The 13,721-nt window shown below is 48.4% G+C and overlaps 1 protein-coding gene and 1 pseudogene across 1 annotated transcript; one reads left to right on the top strand and one right to left on the bottom strand.

Annotated features, from left to right (window-relative positions):
• Positions 1 to 1,592: 1,592 nt before the first annotated feature.
• On the bottom strand, positions 1,593 to 1,900 carry Gm46021 (annotated as a pseudogene).
• Positions 1,901 to 9,880: 7,980 nt separating this feature from the next.
• On the top strand, positions 9,881 to 13,279 carry Nkx1-2 (NK1 homeobox 2). Its single transcript, NM_009123.2, has 2 exons — positions 9,881 to 10,205; positions 11,702 to 13,279. The coding sequence occupies exons 1-2, from the start codon at positions 9,992 to 9,994 to the stop codon at positions 12,403 to 12,405; spliced, it is 918 nt and encodes a 305-aa protein (NP_033149.1). The 5' UTR covers positions 9,881 to 9,991; the 3' UTR covers positions 12,406 to 13,279.
• Positions 13,280 to 13,721: the final 442 nt, after the last annotated feature.

Here is a 13,721-nt window from a genome sequence, read left to right as displayed (position 1 = left end):
TGAGCCACCTCTCCAGCACCCAGAATGTTAGAACTTTAACGCATTTCAACAAAGTGTGCATTATTCTTTTGATGAGCTTACCAGAGGAGCTGCTCGCAAGAGAAATAAAAGGTATAATGTCTACCCTGAGTGGGTTTACTGTGCTAGAGATCAATATTATACAGAGAGACTGAAGAAGCTGCTCTAACTTGAGAAAGTTTGCTTACATCGGGCAAGAAAGAGCTTACAGATTTGGGGGTTAGGAAGTGAAGGCTGGAGAATCAGGCTGGAGTCCTGCATAACCAGGAGTTATGTGTCTATAAATCCAATAATCACTGAAGGAAAACCCCAGACTCAAATAGTAATGCAAAGGCAGAAGGTTTATTCTGCGGAAATTACCAGCATGCAGGGGCCAACCGTTCGTCAAAATGGTTTGCAGACCCCTTTTATGCAGGTCTAAGGGAATTTTCCAGAAAGATTAGGTAATCTCCAATATGATTGGTAGGGGCAAAACAGTGACATTAGTACAATTTTGATTGGTTGCTAAGTTAGTTTCATTATAATTGCTGAAACCTTGAGGAATTTTGTCAACCAGCTCAGTTCTGGCCTTGTTATCTCCTCCAGCTGGGTATCCCAGGAGCTGACTCAGCTCCAGACTTTACCTCCCTAAGTCACAGCCATCATTGGCTAAAGGCCCATTGTCAATGGCTCCTTCTGGGAAGCCCAGCATGCTTCCTGGGGAAGTGAAAATTTTTTATTGCCAAGGTTTCTGGACCTCCCATTAGAGATGCTCTGCTCCTTTGGCAGTTCTCTTCCACTGCCTGTTGGTAAGATGCTAGTATCCCATTAGAACAGCCTCTGCCTCCAATGAAGCACAAGAAACAAATTATTTCAACACTGCCTTCCTGTGTCTGCCACTTCACCTTCAGCATCTAACTGGACAGCACCCAGTTTAATCTTCATGGGAATCTGGGTCTTTCCAGACTTCTAGGTTGGAGCTGGGTCAGACTGAAGAATTTGGCAGAAGTCTCTGCCCCTTGCAGTGGGCGCGTGTGGTACAAATTGGCCCAAGATGTGATCTTTGCCTTCAGCTCTCAAGATGGTCTGAGGATAAGACAACATATAACACAGTTGAGCTAATGTATGCCAAGTGACAATGAGTGACAGAGATACAGCCAAGAGGAGGGACACTGGGCTGTGGGTGGCCTCGGTGGCTCATACGCAGACAGGCAGTCTGAAGTGGAACTTGAAAGAATGTCTGACTTTAGACTTTATGCCCTGGTGGATAAAGGGTAGGTACCTATGCCAGTGATGAGTACATTTGTGTGATTTTTGTCCTCTCAACAAGCTCTGTCTGGAACCTGGACAACTCACTGTCACTCTCTAGGTAGACATAAAAACATGCAGAAAGGCCTGATATCCAGAACCTGCAAACACATTAGTGTAGTGAGAATTCTGGAATTTTAGCTTCTCTCTCTCTCTCTCTCTCTCTCTCTCTCTCTCTCTCTCTCCCTCCCTCCAACCCTCCCTCCCTCCCTCCCTCCCTCCCTCCCTTCCTTCCTTTCTTTATTTCTTTCAGTTCAAGATTTAATTGTCTTCATAACAAAATCATCTTAGAACTGGATCACTTGGCCCTTTCTCTTCTTATCTCCTCTCAGTTCAAAATGTTTGCATCTCCTTCTAGCCAGCATCCTCTTAGATCTTCAGTTGGGCTCCACCACACTCAAGTCTCAGCCCACTCTTCTTTGTAGTTTTAGCCTTTTGGTGGAAAATAGACTTAATCTGCCCATCACAGCAGCTCTGTTTCCTGTCATAATGCATATGAGAAATCCTTGCCCTTCTTTTACTGTGTCACCCTGTGGGGTTGGTACTTCCCACATTTCTTGAAGAATGTCCAGTGGGTCTTAGGAACACTCACCATGTTTGCAGGAACATTATCAGATCAGAAAGTAAGAGGATAGAGCAACAACACAAGTTCATATTGAATTTTGGTTTCTTTAAAAAAAAAACAAATATTATAAGAATGTGCTTTCATTTCAACCCAAGTGTGGGGGTGTGGGGATGTGGGGCTGCTTCAGACTGTCTGCAGCAGCTGATTATGATTTGCCTCGTGCCCTAGCAGAGGTGTGGTTTCTGCAATTGTGTGACATTTGGAATTCTGGGAAATTTTCAGAGGGCATATAAATGCTAGGGCCCTAATAGGTGGGGTTGATGGCTAATGGTGGTTCAGTGGGTTTGGCTGCAGTTTGTTAGTAGCCATGGTCAAAGAAGAAACAAGAGGAAAGACATTAGACTCAGGGATCTCTCTCTCTCTCTCTCCCCTCTATCCTTTCTCTCCTATCTAGTGATAAGGGGTGAAACCAGGGGAATTAGGGGTGGGATAAAGAAGAGTAGCAAAGAGCAGCTACACATTAGCTTAAATGCTGAAAGGAGGCTTTTGCAGATGAGATTACTCCTATCTCACACAATACAGTTCCAACCTTAAATGAGAAGGGGGCATGAACCAAGGGAAATAGGAGACCTCTGGGTGCTTAAAGGGACAACATGGATGTCCTCAAATCCTCTACAAGGAAAGCAAAAGCAGCTCGGCTGACACCTTGTTTTGGGGACTTCTAATATCTGGACATGTAACAAATGACAAATCTGTCATCTGATGCCAATGAATGTTACACTGGATGCTACACTGGATGTTACACTGGATGTTACACTGGATGCTACACTGGATGTTACACTGGATGCTACACTGAATGTTATACTGGATGTTACACTGGATGCTACACTGGATATTACACTGGATGTAACACTGGATGTTACACTGGATGTTACACTGGATGTTACACTGAATGTTATACTGAATGTTACACTGATGTTACTGTTACAACAGAGGTAGGGAATGGATCCAGAGATCCTAGGCTGGCATAGCAGCCCAGACCTGATTGGTTTATGGCAACAAGTCTCCAAGTATTGCCCACCTGATCCAAGAATCCAAGAAGTTTCCTTGGATATGATGGACAAAGGGTGCTGTCTAACTCAGAGTCACATCCGGCTGCATGCAACAACCAGGCAGGGTTAGTTTTTCACCTGTGCAGGGAACCAAAAGAAAGGCAAGTTTGGCCAGTACAAAAGCTTGTAGTAACAGCAGGCAGTAGGCTGCTTCCATCTTTCTCCACCATCACCTGCTGTCCAGCAAGAGGTTTGACCCTCATGCTCTCAAGTTGCCTGCTGCACTCCTGGGGAGGCTTCTGCATTTCAGACAGAGAGGGTGGGCAAGCAGAAACAAAGCCTTCCCCATTCTCCTAACCCCAAAAGGCTATTGTTTGCAACCTTTTGGGCCAGAGCTCCAGTTGTCCAGTAACGCTGGGGCACAAAACTAAACCAATCACCCATGTGAGAAAAGGGACCTTCTGTCTTCTGAGATGAGCTGCAGTAGGTGTTGGGGCAGTTGGGCAATTGATCTAGAAGCAGTCCTGAAACTTTAGTACACATTACACAACTTGGAGCACTTATGAAAACGAAGGGTGTCTAGGATAGCCTCTGCTTGTAACTTGAGTATCTCACAGCCCAGCAGCCAGAGTCAAAACAGAAATTTCTCCCAGCCAAGGGAGCAAGCATTTGGGGAGAACAGCTTGGTGGTTGCTTCAGACTTCTGGCATTGCTTACACAAGACACGATGGGAACTCAGGTCAGGTACACTGAGTGCTGGGCTCATTCAGAGAGATTTGTAGGGCAGATTCCACAACATCCTTCTGCCTGAAGCACCGCACTGGGTTCATTTCTTGCTGCTGCTCCTGTGGTTGTTTTGAAAGCGCATGGTCGCCTCCTGTGGATGACTTGCCTTGAGTACAGTTGTTCCACAGAGGCATGGCATTTAACCACCGTTGGGTTGCTTATAAACCCACATCCATACCAAAAAAAAAAATTGTTCTTATTTTTAGCTTTAGCATGGACCACCCTTTTCCTTTTAGAAAATATTTATTTTACTTTACAAGAGTGAGTGTTTTGTCTGCATGTATATAAGCACACTGTGTGACAGGAGCCCTTGGAGGTCAGAAGAGACACGAGATCCCCAGGAACAGTTAGTGACTGCTGTAGGCTGCCCTGTAGGTCCTGGGAACTGAACCTGAGTCCTCCCCAAGAGCAGCAAGTGTTCTTAATGGCTAAGCCATTTCTCTAGCCTCACCCTTTTTTTTTTTTTCTTAAAAAGTTATTTATTTTTATTTTACGTATATGAGTGTTTTCCTGTGTGTATGTATTTGTACCACATGTGCACAGTGCCCGAGGAAGCCAGACAAGGGGGTTGTTAGACACTGGAACTGGAGTTACATGTGGTTGTGAGCCATCATGTGGGTCCTGGGGATCAAACTAGGGCCCTCTGCAAGATCAGCAAATGCTCTTAACCACTGAGCCATCTATCCATGGCTCTGTATCCTACAACCTACCCTAGTACCACTTAAGGTATGGCATTCCAGCCCGTTTTCATCCAACCGGGAAGCCCTGGAGTTATATTTATCTGGCTACCATTTATTTCTTTTGATCCTTCAACCTACTGAAGACAAGAACATTGGTGGGTTGAAAGACAAATGACGGTAAGACGGTCTAAGGACAAGAAACTGTGACAAAGGCTGTGCCAGGCAGGCTTTTCTGACTGTGGCCAATTTAGAGGGAAGAGAGGGTATGATGTTGCACACTTCTAATCCCAGGATTTGGGAGGCAGAGGTAGGTGGATCTCTGTGAATTCAAAGTCAGCCTGATCTGCACAGAGTTCCAGGAAAACTGCCAGGACTACACAGAAAGACCCTGTCTCAAAAACAAACAAAACTTAGAGGGAGAATTCGAAACAATACTGGCATTTCACAAGATGAAGGTACGCACAGAGCTCACACTTGTAATCCCAGCTCTCGGGAGACTGAGGTCACTGGGTGGTTCAGCTTACTTGCTAGAGCTGACAGAACCCACTTTAGTTAATAGGCAGGCCCGAAGTAGGCTGTCACATAGCACAAATGACCCCTTCCCTACTGTCTGTCCTACTGGGAGGAAGCCTTTCAGGAGGTAGCATGCGTAGACGGGGAACCAACACATGGCTCATATGATATCTGGGCCAGGGATTTTGAAGCAGCTTGATTTGATGCCAGTCTACACCACATGAGCCAAAATAGCCATGGAAACATCATAGGAATAGTTATAATGTCTCTTCTCCTTGCTGTAGCCAAATACCTAACAAGAAGCAAATTTATGGAAAATTTGGTTTGTCTGGGCTCACAGTTTGCGGGCACAGTCCATCAAGGAAGAGAAAGCATGGTGGCAGGAGCCTGAGCCAGCTGCCACTCCTCGGGAAGTGACAGAGATGAAAACCAGGATGCAGAGAGAGGTGAAAGCAGGCACTCAGCAGCCTTTCTCCTTTCTCCTGTTACTCGTGTATGCCTTCCCAACCCATGGGATGTTCTGACTCACCCCTCTTTTCTTGCATTTTGAATTGGTTGCCAGCCTGGCCCAGGGCAAACACCAAACCAAGAGTGGATACAGTTAAGACTCTTATTATTATCAAGACCAATCAATATGTGTTCTGTTCACCAATGTAACCCTCATTTGCTTAATAAGCTTTGATGTTTCCCCTAAGTTTTTAAGATAAAGACGTTGATTCTTTAATCCTAGCATTCAGAATGAGAAGGAGGCAGGGGGACCACGAGCCCCAGACTATCCTGTGCTACTTATTACATAGGAAGCCCAACCCTGTCTCAAAAACAAGTTTGGTTTGTTTGTTTGTTTGTTTGTTTTTCTTTTTCTTTTTTTAACCTATGGATTTCTACAAGACACACTTTTATTGTTTAAAGTGAAATGTGTAAACATGTTTATTTTTTGCAGTTTAGAGGAAAGGCAGGCAGGCTGTACTTTTGTTTTGATTAATTTTTCCTGTTCTTTTTAAGAAAATCATATTTCAAGGCAGAGTCTTACATAGCCCAGCCTACTTTGAGCCCCTTAGGTAGCCAAGGGTGACTTTGGACTCCTGAGCCTTCTGCTTCCACTTCCCAGGTACTGGGATTACAGATGTGCACCATGAAGTTATGTGGTACTGGGTAACGAACCAGAACGCCATACATGCAAGGCAAGCTCTGTCACAGCTGAGCCAAGAGCTAAGATGCTAAGATTCCAGCCCAGGGAGGACACAACGTTTTGAATTTATCTTTCACAAATCAAGTCTCCAAGATGGTTTTGCGTTCTTTGGTGATTTGTTGTTGTTTTTCAGTCTTACTTACTCCTTTTTAAAAATTATTATTAATCAGATGGTGTTTTCCTATGCAACCTTGGCTGACTAGGAACCTAATGGCCTCAAATTTGCAACAGTCCTTCTGCCTCTGTTTCCCAAGTGTGAAAATTGTACCTGCCTCTGAGGTGTTCTGTTTTTGTTGTTGTTTTGTTTTTAAAGTGGTACTTGCTTTTCTTGGCACTCAGAGTTCACAGCCACAGGATGGGGTAAACAACAGTGCTGAGCTGTAAGTGACAGGCCAGGGATCAGGTAAACAAACCGGTCCTGATGCTGCCGCCAGAGGCATCCTTTTAAAATTCACTGTCTTTTTTCTTCCCTCTTCACGGAGTGACTTGAACTGAAGAAGCACATGTTGGGGAAAGCTATCCAAGTGCCAAGTAGAGGGATGCATCCATGCCTGTCTCCATAGTCAGTGCCTCCCTCTGGCCTTCAGCTGTGCCTGATGAAGCTGTCTCTTTGGCATGTATGTCCTAACCTGTGGGCTGGCTCAAACAGAGAACTCCCCTTGTATTTATTTCAGGAACATATGATTTTATCTTAGGGACCTTAATGCAGCTCATAGTATTACCCACCCTCCCTCTGCATAAACCACACATTCTTTCTCTCCATTGTTAATCCTGTTCCCAGGGTGGGTGGCAGCTTCTCATGGCTGTGCCGGAATTACAGGCCACTTTGTTTGGACAATCGCTTGAGAAGCCTGGCATCATTGATTTGCATCAGTGCCTCTGGAATAGCCTTTTGCCATCTCCTTAAAGATACTATCTAAGCTGTGAAATTCATTAAATAGCCCCAGAAATGGATCAGGTTATTTAACACAACATCCCTAATGGCACAATATCTCAGCTGTCCACACTGATAGCGAACATTGTCTTGGATAGCGTTATCAGCCCAGGACACCCGCTATGAATATTGATCCTGGGCTTGTTACAGCCATCACTTGCCATCAGGACAGGTCAGAGTTGGAACCCACCTAGCATCAAAGCAATTTAAAGACAGCACTCAAATGGAATTTTAATGCCCAGGCTGGGGGGAGGGGAGAGGGGAAAAAAAAGAAAGAAAGAAAAAAAACAACCAAATCAACTTCGTGCACATAGGGAAGATGGCTTGCCAGATGTGAACATATGTATTATAGAGAAGCGTCCTGGATAACATTTGTGTCAGAACGTTAGTGAGTCAAGCACTTTTTCTCAGTTGTTCCCAAAGGGAGGTTCTGCTGCCTTATGGTTCGTGCAAAACAAGTAGCCAGAAAAAAAGGCTCCCTTAAGCTTCCTGCTTCCACTCCCCCATCAACAGAAGGACGTCTTTGGGTGTTTGCCTGTGGGCTGAGTGAGTGAAGCGGTGTTGAGAGAGAGACACATAGGTGTTTCTCCCATCTCAGAGTCCTGGAGGCTCATACTGCGGTGAACACACAAGAGAAATGGTGAGATGGTGAAGAGAGGAATTTAAAACCAGCCACACACAAGAAGGCCTGTCTACAGATCTGTAGGCTACAGTACGTGACCTCTCCTGCTTGTCCCTTTTCTGTGTTTAGCACCATAGACTTCAAAGGAAAGATAAATCCTAGGAGAGGAAACACTTTCTATAATGTAAACAACAACAACAAAAGATAACTGATCCCAGTTCTGTGTGATCGTGGCTGGGGAAGGGGTCTGTCCCTCTGCTTTGGGATGTGATGCCCCTAGAACACTTGCTAATCCCCAGTCCTAGGAAACGACTCAATGTGTCTTCCAGAGAAAAAGGTAAGGCAAGGAATCATGGAAAACCACAAACATTCTATGGATTCCCGAATGAGTGACCTTAGGCAGATCTTTCCCAGCTATCCTGAAAAACCTAATATATATGGAAAAAGGAAAAAAGGAATTGGGGTTAGTAGGGGATGAGAGACAAGGAAACCGAAGACTTATAAAAAATGTGGGAACTAGGTGAGAAACGGTTATCCAAACAGAAGACACAGTATGCGCATTACTGAAGAATCTCTGATTTGCACGCATTGTCCCTTGGCCTGACCTCTGGGTTGTCTTTTCCCTGAGTTTCACAAAGCGCGCATTCCCTTGGCAAGGGTGGGGGTCGGGGGTTGGGGGTTCTGGTGGGCTTGGTCTGGGCACTTCCTTCCCTTAGCTTTAAAAGCTCATTCCGTCTTTACTTTAGGTCTGGAGCTGGCTTGAATTTCGGCAAGGCTTTAAAGTCGGCAGGGAATATGGTGGCCACCCCTGGGAGGGGCTGAAAGGTTTGAATGAGAAAAGCTACAAGGAGCAAGCCCCCAAGGACACCTCTTTAATAACAGATTGGATGAGCAGCTCCCAGCACTTTAGTGAGGAGTCCCCTCCTCTTCCTACTTCTTACCTGCTTAGACAATATTAATTGTCAAGACATTGTCTGGGAACCACATGGGGCAAAGAAGAAAGAAGTGGCGGGGGGGGGGGGGGGTTCCAAGGCGGTTCTGTGCAGAGGGGCTAATGCTTCAGAATTTGTCGCTGAAATGAATGCCTTAAAAAAAAAAAAAGGAATATCACCGTGGGTGTGGCTATGCAGACTTTCCCTCACTGCTAATGCCGGCTGTCCTCCCTGGAGACTTGGGGGGCAGATGGGGCCATTTTAATCGGCTCTCATCTCTGGTCTTAAATTCAAACCACTAGGCATCTTTTAACCTTTTCCTTCTTCACGCTGGGAAAGGAACCCAGAGAGTCAATTTCTGATGTTAATGATAGAATCTGTGACTGAGAAGTCCTGACAGGCAATGAAAATGGTATCCGAGGAGGGATACTCACCTTTAGCCAAGCCACCTAGCCCTAAGCCTTCAGCTCTCTGGGCAGGCGTATTTCCATAGACCCCTTTTGACCAGGCCCTGCTGGTCTTCCGAGTGGAAAGAAAAAACTCCCCTCCAAGAAGGTTCCCCCCCCCCCCCCGCACACACACACATATCCTAAGCCATCAGGATGACCTGAAAAACCTTGGCCCAGTCCAGACTCTTGTCATCTGTAGCGCCACCGCTCATCTTTGAACCTCATTTTCCTTCTGTTTGAAACCACAGACTGTGGTTCCCAGGCCACACCCACCTCACAGGGGGGAATGCCTAGAAAATCAAAAGAGAGTGAGAAAGCCCCAGGGCTTTATAAACTGTAAATGCACAGAGGCTTTAAAATTTTTACGTAAATGTGCCCGAAGCCTTTACTGTGGTTCAGGGATGGGGCTTGAGATGCACCGTGCATCATGGCGAAGCAATCAGGTCTGGCCTCTGTGGCATCGCCAGGTCAAAGGAAGATGGCAAGTGCCCCAAGAGAAATAAGTAAACTTCAGTCAGGTGAATGTGTGTGCAGATGAGGTAGCGGAGATGGAATCCTCCCTCACGCCCTTCACGAGTCTCCGCAGCATGGAAAGATTTTCACACAGCATGCCACGGTGACCCGGCGAACCGGGAGCGCGCATTGGCGCGCGAGGGTCCCTCTAGTCAGCGCTCCCTCCCCCCTCCGGCTGCCCAGGATAGTCTCGTGGAGGCTGCAAGCGCTCACTGCACGTGGAAGGGGTCTGGCCAGCTCAAGTGCCAATCCTCAAGCAGCCCCCCCCCCCGCCCCCTTCCCCGCTTCTCTCCTCCCGCCCCGCCTCCTTGCCCCCCTCTACAGCTTCACTTGGCGGGGAAATTCCAGTTCGCGGCTGGAGAGCTGTGGCCAAACCACTGCAGAAGACAGCGGCTGAGCGCATCCAGCCCCGACCCCAGTACGGCTGGCCTCGGGCCCGCGGGAGGCGGGCATGTTGGCATGGCAGGACGTCGGGGCCAAGGCGGCCCCCTCTCACCACAAGATCTCCTTCTCTGTCTTGGACATCTTGGATCCGCAAAAATTCACGCGAGCTGCCCTCCCGCCGGTGCGTCTCGCTGCCCTGGAAGCCAAGAAAAGTTTAGAAGAGGTGGAAGCAGGGCAAGATGCTTGTTCGGGGAATCCAATCGGGTCACAGGAGACCCCTGGTAAGAATGTGAGGCGGTTTTAAGCCTAAGTGGTGTGTGTGTGTGTGTGTGTGTGTGTGTGTGTGTGTGTGTAGTAGTCAAGGTTTATTGGTAGCCTGGGAACTAGAAAAGGTGATCCCGCGCAGGTGCGAAGCGAGCCATCCCTACTTGGAAGAGGACAGAGGTAGGGACGTGGCTGAGATTGCCAGGACCAGTGTGTGCTTTTTTCCTGAACACCTGCTCAGTGAATGAGCGCCACAACTCTGACTGGCTCACATAAACTACAGCTCAGGCTCACTGATCTAATGGAAGTGTATTGTGCTCTCCACGTGCTAGAACCTGGGCGAGGAGCTTGGGATAAAGGTTATGAAAATACCTTCCAACTATGTAGTGTCATTAACACCACTCCCATTTTATGTATGGGGCAACCGAGGCTCGGGCCTTCCCCGGATTAGGTGCTTTTTTTTCAACCACTCGGAAACATCTTTAGAGCCCATGCTCTTTCCCGGACTCAACAGGGGACGCCCCCACCCCCAATAGCTTTTGGTGTTCTCTTCTAGACCTTTCCCCCTTATCCCTGAAGTTGGTGGACACAAAAGAAAGGGTTCCGGAAAGTTTGTGGCTGGAAGAACTTAAGATAGCAGGATTCATGCTTAGTGGGACATGAGCATGGGATTGATTATCTGGGGAGACGCTGAAGGTCTAGGGATTCAGGTCCCAGGGAGGGCTGTATATAGCACAGCCCCTCCTCCTCCTTCCTAAGTTTGGAGGTGATTGTCTGGGGCCCCCGGAAGCCTCTGGTGGCCTGGCTTGGGTCCCGGCCGCGGGCCTGGATTAATTGTTTGGATGGTCTCTCTGTGGGGCCGCGCTCCCCTCCCCCTAACTCCTTGATCGATATTCTATTACTGGCGCCTGCATATCTCCTGCCCGCAGCTTGCAGGTACTGACTTCAAACCCCCTTTCCCTGTCTGATCCTAATATTGTTCGATTAAAACTTACCTTTAATAGATGACATCTATCGATCAGGCCCCGGACAAATCTGAAACTCTATTAACACTACTGGAGAGAGAAGATGGGAAAGGGGGAATTTCTCTTTTTTGGGGGGATGGGGGTTTAATAACTTCTTTTTTAATTGCTAGGAGTTGCACAGCAACATAGGCTCCTAGGGACTAGAGAGATGCACTAGTAAACGCACTTGACATTCCCTATCATAATGCACAGCCGACTTTGCTCTTCCCGGTTTGATAAAGTCACTATACTTTCTTGAAACGGGGTGTCATCCAACATGTACTTCTTGTGTGCCTACTTACTGGCAGATTTGTAAAGGACACTGTACTCCCGAATCTGCTCTCTAGGGTATGTGGATTCAGAAACCAAGAGGGCAAAGTCGGGAGAGGGGAGGAACTGGGAGTTAGATCAAGGGCAAATCTGAGTGCTCTTGGGAGGACAAGAAGGTTTGGGAGTGCCATTGGGTAGAATTGTTATGGGCTTCTGGTCACCATCCCCTTCTCTTTTAGATGCGGTGGGCCGAGGCATTGACCCCGGGTCTCCGGTGGAGGGCTCCGAGGCAGAGGAGGAGGAGGAAGCTGAGGATGCGGGGCGCGCGCACCAGCCAGAGCGCTGGCAGGGGGTCCATGAGGGCTCACCAGAGGCCCGGGCAGTAGCGGTGGGAACGGAAGAGAGCGGCGCGGAAGGCCTCCCGGCGTCCCCGGGCTCTCCCGGTTCCCCGCGGCCCCGACGCCGGCGAGCCGAGTCCAGCTGCGCCAAGCCAAGGCGCGCGCGCACTGCCTTCACTTACGAGCAGCTGGTGGCCCTAGAGAACAAGTTTCGAGCCACGCGCTATCTGTCGGTGTGCGAACGCCTGAACCTGGCGCTGTCGCTCAGCCTCACGGAGACGCAGGTCAAAATTTGGTTCCAGAACCGCAGGACCAAGTGGAAGAAGCAGAACCCAGGGGCCGACGGCGCCGTGCAGGCGGGAGGCGGTGCGCCTCAGCCTGGGACACCGGGCGCGGTAGCGGGGGGCGGTGGCAGTGCCACTGGGAGTAGTCCTGGCCCTCCGGTTCCTGGCGCTCTGCCCTATCAGACTTTCCCCACCTATCCTGCCACCAACGTCCTCTTCCCTGCCGCCTCCTTCCCGCTGACGACCGCCGCCAACGGGAGTCCCTTCACTCCATTCCTTGGGCCCTCCTACTTGACCCCTTTCTATGCTCCACACCTATGAATCCGGTACTGCTGCTCAGTCAGAATTCACGAGTGATCAGTATGATGACGCGGGTCCCCGCTTCACAGAGGGGCACTGACCGCCCCCTCCTGGTGTGCCCCTTCCCTCCGACTGCTGGTGACGCCACCAGAGGGCGAGGAGAAGTCACCTGCAGACTACAACCACACAAGCCACTGAGGGGTCGAGGCGATGTCCGTCCAGACCAGGCTGTTTTAAACGTTTCCAGCTTCTGGACCTCATTCTTCCCTTTGATTTACTTCGAGGGCTCTGTTCTTTACCGTGTCTGGCTAATAAGGGTTCCCAGGATGGAGACCAGAGGGAGCCAAGATGCCCTGGGCACCAGTTGCTAGCACCAAGGACTGAATCTTTAAAGGTGGCAGGACTTATGAAGAGGAAGAAACTTTTCTTCCTGGCGTTGGAAGTGGCTCAGCACGGAACTCCCAAATCCTGAACAAAGCTGGAGCACGAGGAACCCAAAGCAGATGCAGTTGTTGAGTGGGCTGGTTTCAAGATGCACGACCTTAGTGTGTGTGTGTGTGTGTGTGTGTGTGTGTGTGTAGACTCCATTGTTGAGTGGGCTGGTTTCAAGATGCACGACCTTAGTGTGTGTGTGTGTGTGTGTGTAGACTCCATTTGTGGCCCGAAGTTGTTCAGCGCTGTACCTATATTCACCCAGAGAAGACACGGGGCAACTCTGTTACCTCACAGGTTTTGAGAACAGCTTGGACAGACCACAGCGGTGTCCTAAAATGCACAAAAAGGACAGAAAAGGGAGCGATGACCCAAAGGCTCTCCTGAAGTCTGTGTGTGAGTCTTTGTGATGTACAGTGCTTGGCGCCCATCTGTCCGTTCTGCTACACTTTCACGGACTTCAAACTGACAAGCTGGAGCAAAGCAAGGCCCAGATGCAGACATTGCCGTAAATTTCTGAAAGCACAAGCATAACATATTTAGATAACCTGAGATTCTGACTTGAACACAATTCTTGTTCTATATCAATTTTTGCCCCCTTTCATGATGGGAAGAAGCAAAAGTTGTAAGGGGCGGGGAAAGAAATACTTGCCAAGCGTAAGGCTAACGTTATTGTGGAGGCCAGAACCTTATCAGGAATGGGCACAAGGGTACATATCTTCTAACTGCTGCTTTCTCTGTTAAAACAAAGCAAAAGTACTCTATAAAGTTTCCCCCTCCCCCAGCCCCTGTTTGGTTTGAAGTACTCACCAGTTCCTGTGTCATTTAGTCTTGTAGTCACACACCTCAGAGACCCAGGTGACCCCATCTACCCTAGTTTGTGTTTCATCCTAACTATTTTAGTG

Source organism: Mus musculus, chromosome 7 (assembly GCF_000001635.26).
Source record: "Mus musculus strain C57BL/6J chromosome 7, GRCm38.p6 C57BL/6J".
In the NCBI taxonomy this organism is placed as follows: Eukaryota; Metazoa; Chordata; class Mammalia; order Rodentia; family Muridae; genus Mus; species Mus musculus.
This window is presented reverse-complemented; position numbering and strand designations above follow the sequence as displayed.